This window comes from Leptosomus discolor, chromosome 7 (genome assembly GCF_034619465.1).
Source record: "Leptosomus discolor isolate bLepDis1 chromosome 7, bLepDis1.hap2, whole genome shotgun sequence".
Classification (NCBI taxonomy): domain Eukaryota; kingdom Metazoa; phylum Chordata; class Aves; order Leptosomiformes; family Leptosomidae; genus Leptosomus; species Leptosomus discolor.
In genome coordinates, this window is record NC_141397.1 from 1195462 (window position 1) to 1214169 (window position 18708).

The 18708-nt window shown below is 54.3% G+C and overlaps 1 protein-coding gene across 3 annotated transcripts in view; it reads left to right on the forward strand.

Moving 5' to 3' along the window:
* PPP1R9A (protein phosphatase 1 regulatory subunit 9A) overlaps positions 1-8619 on the forward strand; it is a 119872-nt gene extending 111253 nt beyond the window's left edge. Inside the window, exons 15-19 of one of the 3 annotated variants that reach the window (XM_086467834.1) lie at positions 1590-1813; positions 4219-4338; positions 6148-6171; positions 7338-7520; positions 8407-8619. In XM_086467834.1, coding sequence (XP_086323960.1) covers positions 1590-1813; positions 4219-4338; positions 6148-6171; positions 7338-7520; positions 8407-8619 — 764 coding nt within the window. The remainder of the gene's footprint in view (positions 1-1589; positions 1814-4218; positions 4339-6147; positions 6172-7337; positions 7521-8406) is intronic. The other 2 variants (XM_086467835.1, XM_086467836.1) reach the window with 2 other exon arrangements.
* The last annotated feature ends 10089 nt before the right edge of the window (positions 8620-18708 follow it).

Sequence of the window (18708 nt, forward strand, 5' to 3'; positions counted from 1 at the left end):
TGCTTCTCAGACCGTTTGATAAATGAGTTATTTGTACGGTTTGGTCGTATTTCTGAGTTTGGATACAGTTGCTAAAAGGGAATTTTTAGCCTCCTTTCAAAGCCAGCATTCATCAGCCTTTGCAGTTCTCGCTGTGCCTCTCTAAGCTGGAGCGCTGTTGTTCCAGCAGAACTCTTTAAACGCCCGTTGTCACTCCCTTTGTTACCAGCGCCAGAGAATTTGCCTCAGAAGAAACACGAGGATGTTTTCTCTACAGTCCAAAGCTGTGTAAGCTCTTTGAAAGAAAGAAGATGATGATCAAAAGGCAGCGGCCTGTTATAATTATGTCCATTACAGCAAGCGGTTGGTGTAGAATTAATCACGCTGTCAGATGGGTGTTGCACGAGTTACGCTGCCATTGCCAAAAACAGCACTCAGGATGTGTAAATAAACCCCCCAATTGTTCCCTAAGACTGCCACCAACGTTACATATACAAAAAATTCCCCGTTTCAGAGAGAAGCACGTGTTCCCCTGCCTGCAGCCAGGTGATGCAGCAAACATCGTTGGGTTTTTCTTTCTGCTTCCAGGCAAGATCAGAGGCTGAGGGAGGAGTACAGGACCGGGCCAGACCCGTTGCCCTTCTTTGTGTAGATAAAGGGAAGGAGAAGTTGTCTTCTGCTTCCCCGGGTGGGGGCCCTTTGACAGCCTCAGTTTCACCCGTACAGAAAAGAGGCTCCCGCCTCGCAAACCTCTAGTGATGACGTCAGTAACGGGTTAGAGGCAGAAGTTGAGGGGAGATTTACGCACGTGCGGTTCACGGGTGGCTGCTAAGAGCAGGAGAAGTTTAATGCTCTGAGACAGTAACGTATGCGATGAGAGTACGACATCTGCAGAAGTTCTCTGAGGCAGACACTTGGCACGGTTATTTGCAGTTGACGTACTGTGCTGTCGACACGACACACTTAGCGGAAAGTTTAGGCCTTTTGTTTTGTAACTGTTACCTTTGCCTTGGGCACGTTACCCGCTGCGGCCTCTGTTACTGCAAGGAGAGAAGCTGATAATACCACCTAGGTGTTTCTTTCATTTTTCCATATTGCTATTTCTAATATTCAATAACTTTAAAACGGAGATAATCCAACTCTGTCGGTGTTCAGCTGCGGTAGCGAAGGCGCGTCTCCGCAGACGGACACAGACGCAGCTGCCTGGGCCCCAAATCCAAGCCAGACCTTCTGTGGGAGCCAGAGCCCGTTGGGTCCGTGCTGAGTCTGTTTAATCGTGCTCAGAGCCCATGGGGGCTCGGAAACGCCCCGACACCACGCGGGGCTTCTCGGCTGGAGCTGGTTCCCATCCCAGCGGCGGGAGTACAGGCGTTCTCAGCTGGCGTCTGTCTCCGTTTGCTGGTGTGCGTTGTCTGGGAGAGCTCGAGTCAGAAGCAGCATCAGAAGAACCCACTTTTCTCTTCTTTTACTGAAGAGAGGTTTCAGGCGTGCCCCTACCTACCCCACGGTGTGCCAGGCAGTTCTTTAGTCGCAGTTAGAGGGAACGCCACTCCTTTTACAATTAACTGCCTCGTAGCGCTCTGTTTCTCTTCTGTTGTGATCTAACACACGTTCCTGCTCCCTTCTCTTAAACAGGGCCGCCCGAGAGATGCTGCAGAAATCGGCAAACGCTAAATCTTTGGCGGAGCGATCCTCCTCTCTCCCACACTGTGTTCCTTTCACATGGTATGGAGAGAGTGGCAAGGGATCCACTTCTTCCAGCAACCTGCCGTCGCCCGCCAGCTCCACCGAACCTTCCTCTGAAAATATAAGTCCAGCTAGAAAAGGGTCAAAGGTAGAAAATAAAAACTACCTTATTCCCGCTGTGTTGGGTGGCATAATTGGCTTCGTGTTTCTGGGAAAAGACCAGGCCAATATGTGACTACTACAATAAACAGTGCATGGTGTTCATTGTACGGCAAGCGCTCGTCCGACCGGAACATCCCTCTCGTCGTACCATTCCGCATCCTGCCTTTTTACTCTCTCTCACTGCACAGTAGCTCAGTAAACTAACCGTGGTGTGCTGTGCCGTAACGAAAGCGGGTGGTGCCGGTGGAAATCAGCATTTGGATCCACTGAACAAATGCTGGGTTTGTGTGTTCAGTTCTTGGTATTTTCTGCGTTGGCCAGGACTGGTGGTGGGGCTGCCCGCCCGCGGTCAGGTGAGGTGTTGGCCAGTGAAGAGATGCTGATGCCGTCAGTCATCTGCCTTTTCCCCCCCAGTAATGAAATCTGTTTGTCGTGCATGCTGGATGTCAGATTTAATTCTCTAGATGAAGCTGCTCGAACAGTAAATACGAACTATTGCAGTTTAATACATCTGTGTGATTCCTTTCTCTGTGCATGAACGTTTCAGCATGACAACTCCTTAAGTAACCCTTGGTCGTAGTAACATACTTAGCTTTTCATGTGTATTTTCACTTCTGGAAAATATTTCTCTGCCTGTATCTCCTTACGACTTGCAGCAGTTGACTTTTTGTGTCGGTCTGGTAAAAAGAAAAAGATAACGGTTCTCAGCTTGATGTACGGGAGCGTGAATCAGAAATCTAATTTCTCTGCCTTCCACAAACACACGTCTGTGCGCCATGGCAGCTTCCCTGGGCATTTCTGACGCTGGCGATACTGTCCTTCTGCTGTGCACGGGGCCATGCGAGGCCGCTCTGCGCTGGGAGGGCAACACAGGGCTGCCCGGGCTGTGTTTCACCACAGGTGAAATCTCTGAAGATGGAAGAGAAACTAACCGGTCACTGTCACAATGATTAGCGGGCCTTGGCTATCTTGTGGTTTTCCTATAGAAAATCAAGTTTTAAAGACTTAAGTTAGTCATAAAGCTGAAGCTTGCACAAAATAGAGGTGAAAGAAAAATCGGAGTGCTTAGAAAAAGTTGTTCTTCACACAACAGGAGGTAGAGCTGCTGAACTCCTGCCCTAGGAACACTGTGGGGGCTAAACATTTGCGTATTAAAAGGAATCTGCTCGGATTTTCTTCTCCTCTGTAAAGAGCTGGGAAAAGCAGAACAGGATTTCTAAGCGTAGGCATGAGAAAACTGATCACAAACACACTTTAATGTTCTCTGTAAAGGTTACAGGCTCTTAAGTTAACAGCTCCTGTACTGCTGTTCAGGTTTTTAAAGCACAGCGTGGTACCTATCTTTAATTGGATTTCCAGCAAAACTAAGAGGACCAACACTTGATGTTTCGGGAAGACGTCTTGTTTTCAGGAAGGATAGGTCAAATATCTTTGGAGGAGGGGGATTAAAGGATAACTTTTTAGTGGTGCTTTTGGTTTTGATGTTTGGATCCATTTTTTTATATTGAATGTCAAAAGTGAATTGAACTGGATATTCATTCAGGTGGCAGAGTAGAGATTAGAGGTCTCCGTGTCATCAACTGTATTTTCAAGTTAAATGGACTATCACGGTGTCCTTAATTTGTTGTAGATCTTGGTTTCTTTACGGTTCTCGCTCCAATGTGAAATACTTGTTCACTTTTATCTCCTCCTGATGGTGATTTTGCTGTGTTCCTGGGAAATACGTGCACGCTTCTGCTGGTCTTTGCTGTAAGGGGTGACGTCTGCCACTGCATTGCTCAGAAAAACCAGTTTGTTTTATGCTGCCTAGTTCAGTAAATAACACTGGGTGTCCAAAGATCTCTCTCGTTTCAGTTGCAGTTTTCTCTGAAGGTACAGGCAAAGGGCGAGGAGCCTGCCACTGGTCTAGCAGGTTGTTTGGGACTCAGAAATGGATTCTCGGGATATTCTCCTTGCTCTTGCAATAGCAGTTTTCGCTTCTCGCTGCTCATTAATCCTCTGCCCTATTCTTTGTGCTACCGCCTGTGCTACCCTTGTCCTAAATGTTTGGAGGGCAGTGAAACGCTGGTGCTTCACCCGCGGAAGCAGCGATTTAGGATGAGAGCCAGTGTCTTAAGAGGGCGTCTGGAAATGGCTTCCAGACCCCTGGGCTATCCGTGGAGGCATGAAGCCGGCAAAGGTGCCTCGTGAAGTGCGCAGTGGTAAAAATACTGTGTGTTCTATAAACATTAACAATACTAAAACCGGGCTTCCTCGTGTGCGTTGCTGCTGGCTGGGTAGTGATGGGAGTCACTCCTGAACTGAGCCAGCCTAGGAGACAGAAAGGGAATTTCCCTCTCAGATGCACGTCCGAGATCGTTTGTTCATTCTGACTCCTCTTTCCCTCCGCAGAATTTCACGTTCAACGATGATTTCAGCCCCAGCAGCACAAGTTCGGCTGATTTGAGCGGTTTAGGAGCAGAACCTAAAACGCCAGGTTTCTCGCACTCCTTAGCGCTGTCGTCAGATGAGGTATGCTGAGGGGATTGTTTAAGGTGGGAAATAGTTGTTTTCTTTCTCCCATGGCATTTTGCTTGATAATTACTCAAATAATAAAGGGATATTTTTTTAGGCAGTAGAATGGGAGAAGAAAATTAATCTTGTTGTTTAGATCTTTTCTTGTTCATATTAATGCCTTGAAATAAAGGCCCTGTGGTACTACGTAGGAAAGCAGAATGCCGTTGGTTTCCTAAGAGATGCTGTATCCTCACAGGTTCCAGTCCATTTTTCCTACATTCTAAATGCCCACGTGTGGACCCCTAGAGATATATATATATATCTATACACACACATGAACTAGACATAACTGAGACGATTGTGAGATCATAAACATACAGTGTAGTTTGGTAAATGTAGTTGTGGTGGAAGGCACCTTCACCCAGGCTGATTTTTACCCCGACACATTGAAGTGCCGATGCCCTGTGCGTGCAGGGATGGCGTGTGCCCATGCCTGATGGTGTGTGGATTGATGGGCGCGTGTGCGTGTTCACCCACCGGGCGTGCTCTGCGCTTGCTTCGCACGGGGGGTTCGGGTTCGGTTCCTTCCAACCAGAGCTTTTTCAGACGATCATGTGAAAAAGCATTCCTGGCCCCGTCAGCTGGTGACGTAGTTGAGCTGAATATAACGTCCTGAAATACTTTTCTTACGACGCTGGCTTTGTAGGGCGGTTGTCGGTGGGCTCAGCGGCACAGTTTGGCAGCAGCTGACAGCTGCCCCGCGCACTCGGGAAGCCCGTGCCCTGGTCCTGTGACAAACACGCCCTAAGAACCGCCCGTTTTCCGTGTGGGGTTCGAGCCGGGGTTTGTTTTTTCTAGAGGGGAGGCACTTGAAGTATCTATGTCTTATTTTTTTTTATGACAGTTAGGCTTGTTCAGTTACTGCCTGCGCGCTTTGCGTGGCTTTAAAGAACGAGAGCTGCTGCGTGCAACCCCCCTTGCCAAAATGCCGGCCTACAACCCCCACCACTCTGGAGGGGTTAATTACTGCAGGTAACGAAGGGCAAAAGCTTGTGACAACGGTAGGAGAGTGCAGACGGGCCTGTATGTTCTGTGACTTGCTGAAAACAACAAAGTCACCGTGTTCCTTCATTGGTGCCAATACTACCTTGACAACACGTGTCGTTCTCTGACCACGTTTCGTTCCCCCTGTGTCACGCGTTTTATGGTGGCAATGCCCTCCTGCCAGTGGTATGGAATTAAAAGCTTGAGAATGCTCTCATTTTGCTCGTCCAGCTCTCTGCTTTATCGCTTCTAACGTACCACGCCTGAACAGGTCTATAAAACCGAATGTGTTTTCTCCGTCCTCTGCGGTGGGCCGAGCTGCAGGGGCTGGGCAGACCCCCCGCCCCGCAGGGGCTGGCCACCGTGGCTCCTCAGCCCTCCGCAGCGCCGGCTGCCGGCAGGTGTGACGTGATTGTGTGAAGGAGATGACAAAACTGAACGGGTGGGGAGGGGACCCCGTTCTTGCAGGCTGTCCTCTGCTTACGGAGCCATCGGGAAGGTTCCCGCCGGTGCTAGGGTGTCAAGACCAGGAACTCCAAGGGGTTTTCACTGACACAGTCTCAGGTTTAGCTGCCAAATCGTGTGTGTGCTGAGCTTTCGACATAACCTCTGCTTCTGGAAATAATTTCTTTTAGAGAAATCCCTTTGGTTTTGAGTAGCCGTATCTGTTTGCAAATCTCGGTGCTGCCCTTGCCTGAACTTTTACATGCTGTTACATGTTCTGTATTTTGTTTTCTATAATGCTTTTCTTTCCCATTTCTTTGTTGCTCCCTCACTCAGAGCCTGGATATGATTGATGATGAGGTGAGATACTGGTGTGCTGTTGTGGTGAACCGTGTGACCATCGCGTGGCAGCGTACCGTCTCGTGGCAGATTCACATTTCTTGTCCCACGGTGCCGGGTGGCGAACCCCCTCGTTCGAGCAGAACGCGCAGGTGTCACCGGCTCCGCTCTCCTCGCGTTCCCCTCGCCTTTCTGCTGAGAGGTTTCCGGGCCGCAGCAAATGGCCCTTTTTGCCGCGCGCTGGCAGGGGGAGGGAGCGGATCCACCGGCCAAGCCTCGGCTGCGCTCGGCTCCTGCTGGCCGCAGGAGGAGAAGGAGAAGGTAGTGCTCAAAGCGTCCTTTCCCCAGCCCTGAGAGCTGGGCAGCCAGAAGCCGAGAGCTCCCAGCATCGCCTCGCCCGCTGTGAAAGCTGCCCTAACAGCGGGCGGCCGCTGCAGCCGGCAGCAGCTGCTGTGCTGGCCACCGCTGGGACGCCGCTGGCCTTGCCCTGGGGGGAGTAAGGTGGGACCCGGGGCTGCCCCGGCCGCTGCCACCCTGCCTGCGCCTCCTGGTGCTGTGTTGGGGTTCTCCTCGCCCAGCTCCTCCTCCTCCTCCTCCTCCTCCGCACAGTGTGGTGAGAGCAGCGCCAGGGCCGTGGGATCGCTGTGTGTCCCTTACCGCTCCTCTGTGTCATCTCGTGGTCTTACATAGACGGTATTGGTCTCACTGGCTGTTGGGTGTCATCACTTTGAACTCCACAGTGGTTTTCTGAGGTTTTATTTCCCCCCTGGGTTTCTTGTTTTGTAGCTTAAACACACCATAAAGACCCGAGAACGAGCCCGGGAAGCGGAATGCAGAATTCATTGCATCCTTTAGAAACGCTCGAATCCGAAGGATAAAAACCTTGCGAGGGAATGGGAGCATACCTGGTTTGGGTTGTGCCAGCTGGCCATCTCAGTCCCGGTTTGGGTTCAAAGGAATGCCCGCTCCTTTTTCTTCTTCTCTTTGTAGACAGGAGACTTTCTGGGTACCTCGTGCCGATTCTTAGATGTCTGGTTGGATGCAGATGTAATGCAGCGGTGCGAAATGGCTGCTGTTGCGAAGATAGTACAGATACCTCTGCTCTGACGCTGGCAGTTTGTACAGAAAAATGTTGTTCCCCGTCCGTGTTACCCTTTTAATAATAACGCAGCATGTTTTTGTCACAGATCCTTGACGACGGGCAGTCTCCCAAGCACAGCCAGTGTCAGAGTCGAGCTGTTCAGGAGTGGAGCGTGCAGCAGGTTTCCCACTGGTTAATGACCCTCAACCTGGAACAGTACGTTTCCGAATTCAGCGCCCAAAACATTAATGGGGAGCACCTCCTTCAGCTGGACGGGAGTAGGCTCAAGGTAAGTGACTGACGGGACTTCCAGAGCCGCTGTAGTACTTGCTGTCACTTCAGGTAACCTTAACGGAGGTCAGGATTCGGCCAGAGAGCAGTGAGCCCCTGTGCGGGGGGGGGGGACACTGCGAGAAACCCCCATGTGCGCTAGGCTTCGGCAGCGGCGGGCGTTGGATCTGTGAGGGCGCCGGGTGCGTGTGACGTCCCCGCGTGTGCGAGGGCGACTCGCGCGCCCCTGTGTCCCACCCAGCTCTGGTTTGGGCCTCGGAGGAGGCGCTGAGCAGATGTACAGCCACGCTACCCACCGAAGAGGGGGGTCAGTGGGGTCCTGGAGGCATAAGCTGATAGCAGCTGTACTGTGCTACAACTAAATGCAGTTCTGAGGTATGAAGCGGGCATGGTTTCTCGTAGTGAAAATAGGAGCCTGCTTTTGTCAACAAGAATTACAGGAAGGAGTTGTGGGAAGCTCAGCAGATCTGAAAGTCCAAGTTCGGTGCTCCCTTTCTGAATTCTTTTTGCTGGCGTTTCACTGACTCCAGGGGTTTTAGAAGAGATCAAGTGAACTTTGGACTAAGGCATAGCAGTGAGAAGCACGAAGTCTTGTAGACTTAGATGACTTCAGGCGAATAGTTTAGCCTTTGTTTGCCTCATTTGATCAATGAAATCAACATTGGTGGTGGCAATGAGACCTAATTCTTTGGTATTCCAGAAACGGCAGGCATGGGAAGTAGTACGGCAGTGTATTGTTCCTTACACAGCAGTAATGTATCTGAGTCTGCCTCAAATTTTCTTAGTTGTCTTCTACCTAAGAGGAGTTAGTACTAGAATGTGACAAAAATGGTGACAGATTAAGCCGTATGAAGTTCTTTTTCTTTTTGTTTTCCCCACCTCAGGCTCTCGGTATGACATCCTCCCAGGACAGAGCGATCGTTAAAAAAAAGCTAAAGGAAATGAAAGCGTCCTTGGAGAAAGCTCGCAAAGCTCAAGAGAAGATGGAGAAGCAAAGGGAGAAGCTTCGGAAGAAGGAACAGGAGCAGCTGCAGAGGAAATCGAAGAAAACAGACAAGTCGTCGTCCGACGCGACAGAGGGCACTGCCGAGCAGTGACGGGAGCGCTGCTGCGGGAGGGGAGACTCGTACCCGCTGCCGTGCCCCTCGGCTCTCCTGGGCCCGTTCCACCAGAGCCAGGACGGAGGAGCGGGGCTGTACATAGAGTGACCGGGGACGTCCGTGCCGTGTAGCTTTCCCTTCCCGCGCCCCCCGTTCGCGCTCGCTGCTGTCGCCGTGTGAAACACCCCCAGCCCCTCGGTTCGTTTTGTGTCGTTGCCAGCTAACAGATCTCACAGGCGCCTGGCGGTGTCGCCTTCCCAACGTTGAGCTCGGCGTGGGCGATCACGCCGGTCGCCAGCGCGGTGCCGAGGAGCACGACCCGCTGCTTCGCCGCTGCTGGACAGGAGGGACGGCCAGCACGGCTGGGGGCGCTTCTTCAGCGGGCTCAGAGGAGCGGTGCCCTGTCCGGTAAGAGCTGACTTCGCTTTCCGACTGGAGGTTCAGCTTCGTTACGGCGTTGGGATGCTCCGTTCCGCCTGCCGGAGCGCGTCTCATCTCGCGTCCGTACCTTGAAGCGACACAACTGTTCAGTGACTTCTTCTTATACACTGGAGATAACGACAGGAGAGTCGATATTCCCCCTGGGTGAAGGACGGGAGGTGAAACTCTTTCTGTCACTGTACCATAGTTAATCCAGGAAGGAGGCAAAGCCTTAAATGATTACGTGGGTTTACACAGAAATCTGGGGATAACATTTATCCTTCAGATGTCTGAGCAAGGAAGAATTTCTAACTAGAGCACAGCGTGTAGATCTGTATAAATTTCATTGTGCTCCCAGTGTGTAGGCAACTTTCTTATAGCTCACTCCGCTTTCTTTTTCATGTGTTTTGAACAGGAAACTGGGCTTATTTTGTTTCGGGTTGTTTGGGTTTTTTTTTTTCCCAAGAAAAACGGCACGTCTCAGATTCATTCTCCAGTCGGCGCTGGGAGAGTAAGCTTTGCGCTGTGCCGTGGTGAAGCCGTTGTTGGAAGCGATTATCAAACTTGAGTCTGCTGGAGACTGTCGGTTTTTACAGAAGTGCACTTTAAGAGGAGGGAGACGAGGGATTCGGGTTAAAATTCGGTTCAGTCCGTTGCTGTTAGGGTCAGTGCTGCCGTGGAGGTGACGGTGGCTAACCCCAGAGCTGCCGTAAATTAACCGTTTCGATCGACGTGTTTAAAGAACGTCCCCACCAAACCCTGAATTTCTGGGCATGGGCTGTGGAGCGTGCGGATGCCTTAGCAGTGGTCGTGTTCCATCCTTCCGAGATTCCTGTTTCCCTGGTGTGCGCGGCCGCCGGCGAAGCCTGCCGTGTGGCTCTGCCCGGGGGGGAGCGGCGTGCGGCTCGCGCTGCCGCGGCGTTCCTGCCGCTCAGAGCGGGGTTCACATCTCGGTATTTCTTCCAACGAGCGGGCAGACCGCGGGCAGGTGCCCCCCCCCCCCCGAGAAGCCAGGGCCGCCCAAGCTGACCCCGTAGCGGCACGGCTAGTCGGGAGACGGCGCTTCCCTGTCCTGCCTCCTGCACGGCGCCGTCTCCACCTCCTCCTGCCGGCCCGGCGGTCTTTGCGGTGTCGATGTCGAAAAGAATCTTGAACATCAAAAATTTGCCAGCCTAAAAAAATGCAAATATTGAATTCTTTTGCAGAAAGCATTTGGTTTCGTTTGGCGTGGCTTCTCTTCTGCTCTGTGCTTTATGGCATTCGGATTTGTGCCTGCCGCGTTCTCTGGAGCTCAGATTTGAAACAGTTGGGGTGCAATGTTTATAGTTAAATGTCTTCTGATCCTAGTAATTTCTTTGACATGTGAAATGGTCTGTAAACTGAGAGAGCCTAGCTCGTTCAGAGTCCATACACAGCAGATCTGCTTAGCATTAGCTTTATTTTTCCTTCCAAGTCCTGATTTCTGTGAGTTTCTGATGTGTATTTTATTCAGATCTAAAAATGAAATTGCTGTAAAAGATCCTGATAATTTCAAAAGGCTTGTGATATTTTTCTCGAGATAGACCACGGGCAAAAAAATACACCTGCTACAAGAACTCCACACGGCAGTGAATCTTTCTGCGCTCTCTGCAGGAGAAAAATCGTACAAATGTTTAACAGCCTCGTAAAACTGGCACTCTGTTGTTTTAGGAGGTTGTCAGTTTATATTTGAGTAAGAGAAGTTACCTGGGAGAAACTGGAAATTTAATATTTTAAATACAACGTTGATAAATGCATTCACTGATTATTTTCTTTTTAAATTATGTTTGCATTGTAGTAACGTTTAAGTGATTTATATGTAGTAATCTAAGGTGGGTCCCTGTTTTATGTTCTTTTTTCCTTAGAAACCTGAGGAGACTGCTTGGCATTACACATTGAGTTTTCATTCTTGCTGCTTAGAACGGTGCCTGGTTAATCTCTTTGTAAACCAGATTCTTCTTCTGCAGAATGACTAATTCAGCTTAAGTCCTTTAAGTATTCGGGGGGGGGGGGGTTACTGCTTTGTGGTCATGTTATTTTGTTATTCTCAGGCTAAAAAAGCCCAACAAAAACCACACCTCAAAAACCCCGGTAGCTTACCTTTCAAACAAAGCCATAAGGTGCGTTTTGATCCACACGTGAAAACGAAGCAAACGGAGCCGTGTCGAGAGCTCCGCTCTCCTGCCCGCGGCGGCGGAGGTTCCAGTGGTTCCCGTCACGGCTGTGGCGGCTCGTGGTGGGGCCGTGCGGCAGCGCCGCTGGCGGCAGAGGCTCGGCTCGCCTCGGCTCGGCGCGGCGCTTCCCTTCCTGCCCTGTGGGACCTCCGCAGTTGCGCTGCGGTTTTCCCCCTGGATTGTGCGACGACGGGTATGAGACACAAGATGCGGACGTCTCTTCCTTCCTAAACTTCCCGCAAACCAGGGCTCAGCCGGGCTCACGTGGCTCTGGGTGCAGTAGGAAGAAACACGTATTCCACGGCAAAGGACCGGGGAGGCTTTCTCTTTTGGCTCACCTGCACATGTCCCCGTCGCCTACTTTTGCGTCTGTATTTGTGGAGCTGAAGCAATTTTGAGCCGAGTGCGGACTGGCCTGGCCTCTGCTGAAGTGCTGTGCAGGCGGCATGGTGGTTCCACGCCTCCGGCCGTGCCGCCGTGCCCGCTGCCCGCCGAGGCGAGGGCAGCAGGCTGAGAAGGGAGCTGCTCCTGGCCGGGACAACGGGCCGGCTCTGTAAGCCAGTTCTGCTCACCGCTGCGGCGTTGCCAGGCTGTGACTGTACCGAGCCTCTGAGAGGGCGAAGGAAAATGGAGAATAACAGGTACAACGCCGCAGGTCACTTTAATCCTCAAACCCTGCGGTGGTGGAGAGAGCGGTGGCTCCTTGCTCTGTACCAGTCAGCCCGACGCCCCGACACCCCTCGCTGCCAGCTCGTGTCTTGCCGTGCGGCGGGCGCTGCACCCGCGCGGCCTCTGGGTGAGCACCCCACCTGGTTTGGGTGGGCCGGGGCCCGTCAGGACCAGGGCGTGAGGAAGGAGCCGAACCTCTTCGTCGCAACGCACGGGCTGTTCTCGCCCGCTGCTGTTGGCCGTTCGCCCGCCGCCCTGCGCGGTCTGGTGGGGGTCGCTGGGCCTGGAGCCTGGTCTGGATCGTGGGTTGGAATTGCACAGCGGAACAGGAGCCCAGGAGTAAGCAGCTGAACAGAGTTAGGTGGTGGTTGTACGAAATGCTTTTGTTTTTTTTTAACTTTGTGATTTTTTTTTTGCAAAGGCGGCCGTCGTGCCGTGACCCCAGTGGGTACCGCAAGAACCGAGCCTTTGCGGGAATCCCTGAGCAGCTCCCCTCGGCAGCTCGCCAGGCCTCAGCTCTCCTTGAGCACCGGGGTTCCTCGTACTTCATTGCTTCCACCAAAGCCTCCTGTCCGGAGCGGCTCCACCTTCCCCTCCCGGCTCACATGCAGGCGAGTGAGAGCCGGGCATCACGGTGGTTTTTGAGGACGGGTTGTGTTCCGCTCCTAAGTCAGAGAAAGAAATGCCACCCTCGTTAGTGGTTCGGCAGTAGGAAGGCAGAGGATGAGCATTTAGCTGGGTGCGGCCGAGAAGTGCCGCGGCGGGCACCCACGCAGCGCCGAAAACCCGAAGGGAAGGTTCGCGCGGGGCCGGCCGCAGCTCCCCACGGCGCCTGCGCTGCGCCGGGGCGGTTTGTCGGTGCTGAGGTTTGGGGGAAGATGGCAAGAATTGAGTCTCGGGTTGGTTTCTTAGCCGGGTGTTTACAGAGAGGAAAGATGGTCAAGGCAAGCGCAAACCCCGATCTTGGTCTTTCTGGGCGCGACCCTGTCCCCCACACTGCCCTCCCGCACTCAGGGAGAGAGGGGCTGCCCCTGTTGATGGCACGTCCCTCGCTCTGTGCTCCCCTCCCCTCAAACCCTCAGGAAACCTGTGTCGTGGTCCGAAGCACTGAAGAAACAGCCGTTTGAAAAAAGCAGCACGTGTTTAATGAAGTTGTGAGTCTCAAACAGTCGAAATGGGCAGAGTGCACAGATGGTTTGGGGTTAGTTGTGTTAAATTGGTGATTGAAAATAATGAAATCAATTAGCCTTTCTAGAAATGTTTAAGTGGTTTGTGGCTCGATTCCCTCTTGGAAGAAGTGCCTGTGGTTTCGTGTGTTGTACGTACAGCCCCGGCTGTTCGGGCGGAGGCAGGGCTGGGGGCGCCCGGCTGGGCGGTGGGCAGGGCCCGGGGCGCTCTGCAAGCTCGGAGGAGCAGAGCCCGACCCCCCGGTGCCACCCCCGTGCTCACCCCCGTGCTCACCCCCGTCGGCACCGGCAGCTTTGCTCACTCTCCTCCTGTGGGGTTTTATGTATTTTGCAGATGGGAAGAGGCTGAAGTTGTGTTAAAACCGCGTGGTGCCCTGCAGGGCTTCTGCCCCTTGTCCTCGGGTTGGCCTTTTGGGGCGGGAGGTCGGCAGGATTGATTTATCGGAGCGGCAGCATTCTGGGAAGGAAACCCTTTTTTATATTTTTTTTTTAACCCAAACTTTGGCTTCTATTGGAGCGCTTTTCAGCAGAATTTTGAGCAGGATTATGGGCGACATCCGAGGTGACTTACCCACTCACCGCCGTGGAGGGTGGGTCACCCGCGCAGTCCCTCTGGTGAACCTCCCCTGTGGATTTTACTGCGCTTTTTCCACCTGTAGAACTGCTTTTTTCAAAGCCGTGACCCCTTAGTGATGACCTCGAGCCCTCCAGTCCCTCGTTACAAAACGTCGGCACCGAGTAACGACTTGAACGCGCGGCGCGGGGGCGGCGGGCTGGTTGGTCTGGGCGCAGAACGCGCCGTCGGGTTTGCGAAGCCCGGAGCGCTGAGCTGGGCCGGTTCCTCCTCCAGAGGGGCGAGCGGGGCGGGCGGCTCGGGGGGTCGGGTCCCACCTGCCGGCCCCGGGACCTTGAGCCTCCCGCCGGGTCTTCGGGGGAGCTTCGACGTCGACACCGGTGGAAGCGGCTTTGGGCCCCGGTGCAGAAGGAAAGGGGGATCCCAGGGCTCCAGCCGTGAGGAGTAACCAGCCCCTTGGAAGGGGGAGCGCCCAGGGAGCCCCTCCTGACTGCGCCCCCCCCCACACGCGCGCATTCACCGTCTGCACAACGGCTTTCGCGTTCCCAGTCGCAGCGGTGCCTCGCTGGGCACCCGGGCGCTGGGCACGGCGCCAGGAGAGCTGGCAGCTGGGGGACGCCAGCGCGCCGCGCTCACTGTAAAAACCGGCTTCTTCCCTTGTTCCTTGTCACACGGTTGAAGAGGTGGTTGTGCTTCAGATCTTTTCCGTTTTCTTTTCTTTTTCTTGAAGAGGTCAAGTGTATATGAAGTGCATGTTACCCTGAACTTTTCGTTTGTACATCTCGGTGTCTGATCACCTGCATGAAGGACGCAGTAGTGCCACGTCTGAGCTTGTTCTCTTGTGCTTGGTTGATATGAACTTCTCTAGATTGTTGAGTTTTCCCCAAAATAACTTTGGTTAATATTTAGTTATTGGGAGACATCAAAGCGAAACATCATGGTGGCCCTTTGTTTTCTTACAGTTTAAATACAAACAACAAAGCCTTGTGGTTTAAAGTTAATTTGTTAGTGTAAATAAATTTCTTGCCAATGAGTATTATTGTTGTTAGACAACGAATGCAATAAAATGAGAAATCCTGAATCTTTATTACAATTTGTATCGACTCCTCACTTTCCCGCCCCCTTGTCGGTCGTTCCCGAAGAGGCGAGAAGCGGTGAGCAGGGCTGGGCGGCTGCGGCTGCGTGGGCCACCCTGGGGGGGACACGGCCCTTGCCCTGCTCGTGCTCCCCTTCCTGCTGCTCAGCACGGACGATTATTTTAATCCCAGCTGTTGGCCACGTTGGTGTGATTCACAGGCCTCCGAGGGTCTCGTTCACAAGCTGTAATGATGTAAAAAGAAGTAAAAAAAGAAAAAAAAAAAAAAAAGAGTAAGGCAAGAGAATGGCCTTTTTTCTTCATGTGCAGATGAGACGTAGCGTGTGGTCGTTTGCTGCAGGTTGATGTAGAAACAGGCTGCCGTCAGCTGGTGCTGGTCCAAAGACCTGGATTCGTTTCGGTACCTCGAACCATCTTGCCGTTCCACGCCCAAGGGCGGGGTAGTTCCAGTGGCACCTCGTACGTTCAAAGAACAGCAGTTCTTCTGCTGAACGTACTTAATGCGCCTTTATTGATTTGATTTTAGTACAGCATTAAATCAGGGAAAAGCGGAGGGCGCAGGCTGTGCGGTTTGTGCGGTCGTTTCAGTGGATTTACGTCCGGCGGAATCTAGGGCAAACGCTCCGCGTTAATCTGGCTGACCCAGAGGCTGCATCATCCCTCTCACTGCCCGCTAATACGGCCACCCCCTGCAAGAGGATGAAAGAATCCTCAGTCCATGAAATTGTTACCGTAATTAAAATAGGGGTATTAGGAGGCCCTTAAGTCCACGACTGACAGGTAAAATGGGTCTGCTCAGCAGCTTCCGAAGCCTGGAGCCGTCCACAGGTACGTCCTCGGCGTGTGGGGCTCGGGTCCCTGCAGCTGGGTTTCTGAAATGCCCAGAACCGCTCCAGACTCTACGGCTTGTAAAAGCCAGTGGGTTGTGCCCTCCTCGGGGCTGCGAGCCTGGGCTTTCCCTCTGCAGGTCACCCCACCGTGGGGAGGTGCACCTTGCCCCGCTGCCGTGTCCGCACGGAGGCTGCCGGGGAGTTTTCCCGCGCGGCGGTTCGGGGCCGAGGAGTGGGAGCTGTACCCAGCATCGCTCTCGCTGCCAGAGCGGCACTTGCTGGCTCTGTCCTGCCCCGCGCCGCGGCAGCGCCCGGCGGCCCGGCTTCAATCCCCACCTCCGCACCGCGGGGCCGGGACGCCCCTAGAGGAGGGTGGCGAAGGGCTTCCAGCCCGCCTTGCCTCAGGTTAAAAATCAAACGGCTGGAACCAGCAGGTACTGAGGCCTCTCAGATGCCGTGGGGGGAAGAGGACGCCCATCGCTGGCACGTGCTGCTGTCTGCGGGCAGGCTGCCGGGAAAGCCTGCGGTACAGGAATAGTTTAAAAAAGAGAAAAAAACAACCTGCCAGTGATGAGTGAACACATTCTTTGTTTTCTGGAAGGCCCAAACCAACAAAAAAGTAAAAGTTTGACAAGATCCACTGACATGTAGATTTGCTCATTTGGAGGTGTTCCAGGCTACTGGAAAATGGGAAATGAATGTTTTGATGGGTGACTTGTGCCACTGCCAAGGGAAGTGCTGGCTGTTACCCTCCTACAACCACCGAGGCAATCCAGGACCAGCAAAGCGACTGGTTGGTGTTTCAGCTCCGTTACTGCCACTGCTGCAAAACGCTGACTCCTAAGGAGACGGCACTTCATTTACCTGAGGACAAATGGTGGCACAAGGCTAATACAATTATATTTAAATGCTCTTGCAGGACGCTGATGGCTAATCATGAGCAAGTTAACAGCCCAACCGCTCCTCATTGCGAGAACTTCCCTCAGAGCAGGTTTTTCTGCTCGGGCTGTGGGAGCAGCGTCTGTTCCTCAAGGCTGAAAACCGATTACAAGTTCCTGGCGGAAAGCACGCCACTTCCCAGGGAATTCCTGCAGGGAGAGAAGCTGCTAAGGAAGGAGCGGCAAAGCCAGAGTGAGGGTAGATTTCATTCCTGAGCGCTTGGTGCAGTCAAGCTGGCGGGAAAGGGAAGCCCAGCAGAGGGACGAGGCAAAAGCCGCCCTCCTTCAGGGCGGGCTGCACGCTGTCGTTAGCGAAAGACTTGAAACCGCGGTGGGAACAGCCGAGCCCCTGTCCCCAAAGCCTTCGTGGGCAGACGGTAAACCCTGGGCAGCGCTCGAGTCCCCACACCAACCGCGGGCATTTTGGAGAGGAGCTGCGGCCAGTTGGTGCTGAGGCAGGGCCGTGCCCGAGAGCCCACGTCCGTTAGCCGCCGGGTTAGCCCTAAAGCTCACGTCTGCCCCTCCAGCATCGCCAGACCCCCGCAGCCTGTGCCATTGGTGTGGGAAACGTCACAGATACCAGCAACCCCTATTGCTGCTGGGGGCAGGGGGGGAAGAGCTGCCCGGCGTGGCGGCCGTGGGAAGGTGCCGGCAGCAGGGAGGGGGCAGCGGCCGAGCCGACACGCCGCTGGCTCCGTTCTCAAACCTCACGCGCCTTCTTGCACCCAGGGACGTGCCTTTACACCGCAGCGTCCGCGCCTGCGAGCCGGTGGCGGCGCGGGGGCTCGGGGTGGAGCAGAGGCTCCCCGGGGGACGGGAGGTGACGTGGCAAGACCCACAGCCCCCCGCAGCCGCGCGGAGGACGGGCGATGGCACCGTCCCTCCCGTACAGCAGCGCAGCCCCAGCCCCCAGCCCTGGCCCCTTGCTCTGGTTAGAGCTGTCCCTTCCCCTCGCAGCAGTAGCTCCTTTGTACCAGCAGCTGAAAGCCATTATGAGGCTTGTTCGTGTTGGGAAGGCGAGGCGCCGGGGCCAAGAGGTGTCAGCGCACGTTTGCTGTCCAGGGCCACTGCTCAGCCAAAGCTCAGCCCGCAGTGACGCCTCCTCTCAGCCAGAACCCAAAGACAGACGACGGTTTGCACGTGCTCTGGCTCCTCTCTCAGTGTTCAGGACACCACCGAGCAGGCTGTTCGCTCTGTCGCGTGGGCAGACGCGCTCCTCTGTTTTCAGAGGGCTGGACTTCCCCCGGACCCTCCAGGTTAGAGCGGGCCGTGGCGGGTGGTGAAGCAGGGCGCAGGAGGGAACAGCAAAGCCAGAAGAGCACTGCGGGCTTCACCCAGGGACGGGCTCTTTCTCCTCCTGAGCTCCTGCTTCACCAGCAGCCTGCCTTTTTTTTTTCCTCCACGCAGTGGTGGAAGAACAGCAGCAAGGAAACGCTGCCACGCCGGCTGAAGGATGCCGAGGGGATGGTGACCCCCGGGCAGGTCTGTCTGGTGACACCATTCGCAGGGACAGCCAAGCTGCTCCGAAGTGCCAGTGCAGGCAGGCGCAGGCAGCACAGCGGCAAGCCCGGCAGGGGAGCGGCCGCCCGGCCCACGGAGCCTTTGGCTGGATGTCAGCGTCTCTCACGGCACCGCACCGGGGCGGTGCGCGGAGGTGGGGACTCGGAGGACAAGAGCAGCAGCAGGAGCTGCTCCGTGGGTGAGGACATCTGCGCTGCTGAACGGCGAGCTCGCTCCATGGCCAGGAGACCAAGGGGTGGCTCAAGCGGGGGCTTCTGCCAGCCCGGCGGCTCGCTGCGCGCCCTGGGCAGCACAAACCTGATCTCCAGCTTCAGTTCGGTTTATTGCAAGCGATCGCTGACGAACCCCGGTCTGAAACCTCCAGCCAGGACAGGTGTTTCAGCAGTGCCCGCCGCTGTCAGCGACCGCCGCCGGACGAAGGTGCGGCGGGTGCCTGCGGCACAGCGGGAATCGGCTCCGCGCGGGCTGGAAGTCACACACAGCCCGTGCGTGACCAACACCCGGGGCAACGTGCCAAAGCTCCCAGAAACGCTCCCTCTGCTGTGACGGACAACAGCAAGTGCTAATGCACTTCTCACCGAAGGTGCTCGGGAGTTGTTTCCCCCTCTTTAAGAAAAAAAACGGCTTCTTCAAACGCCCTTTGGAAGACTCCGTCAGAA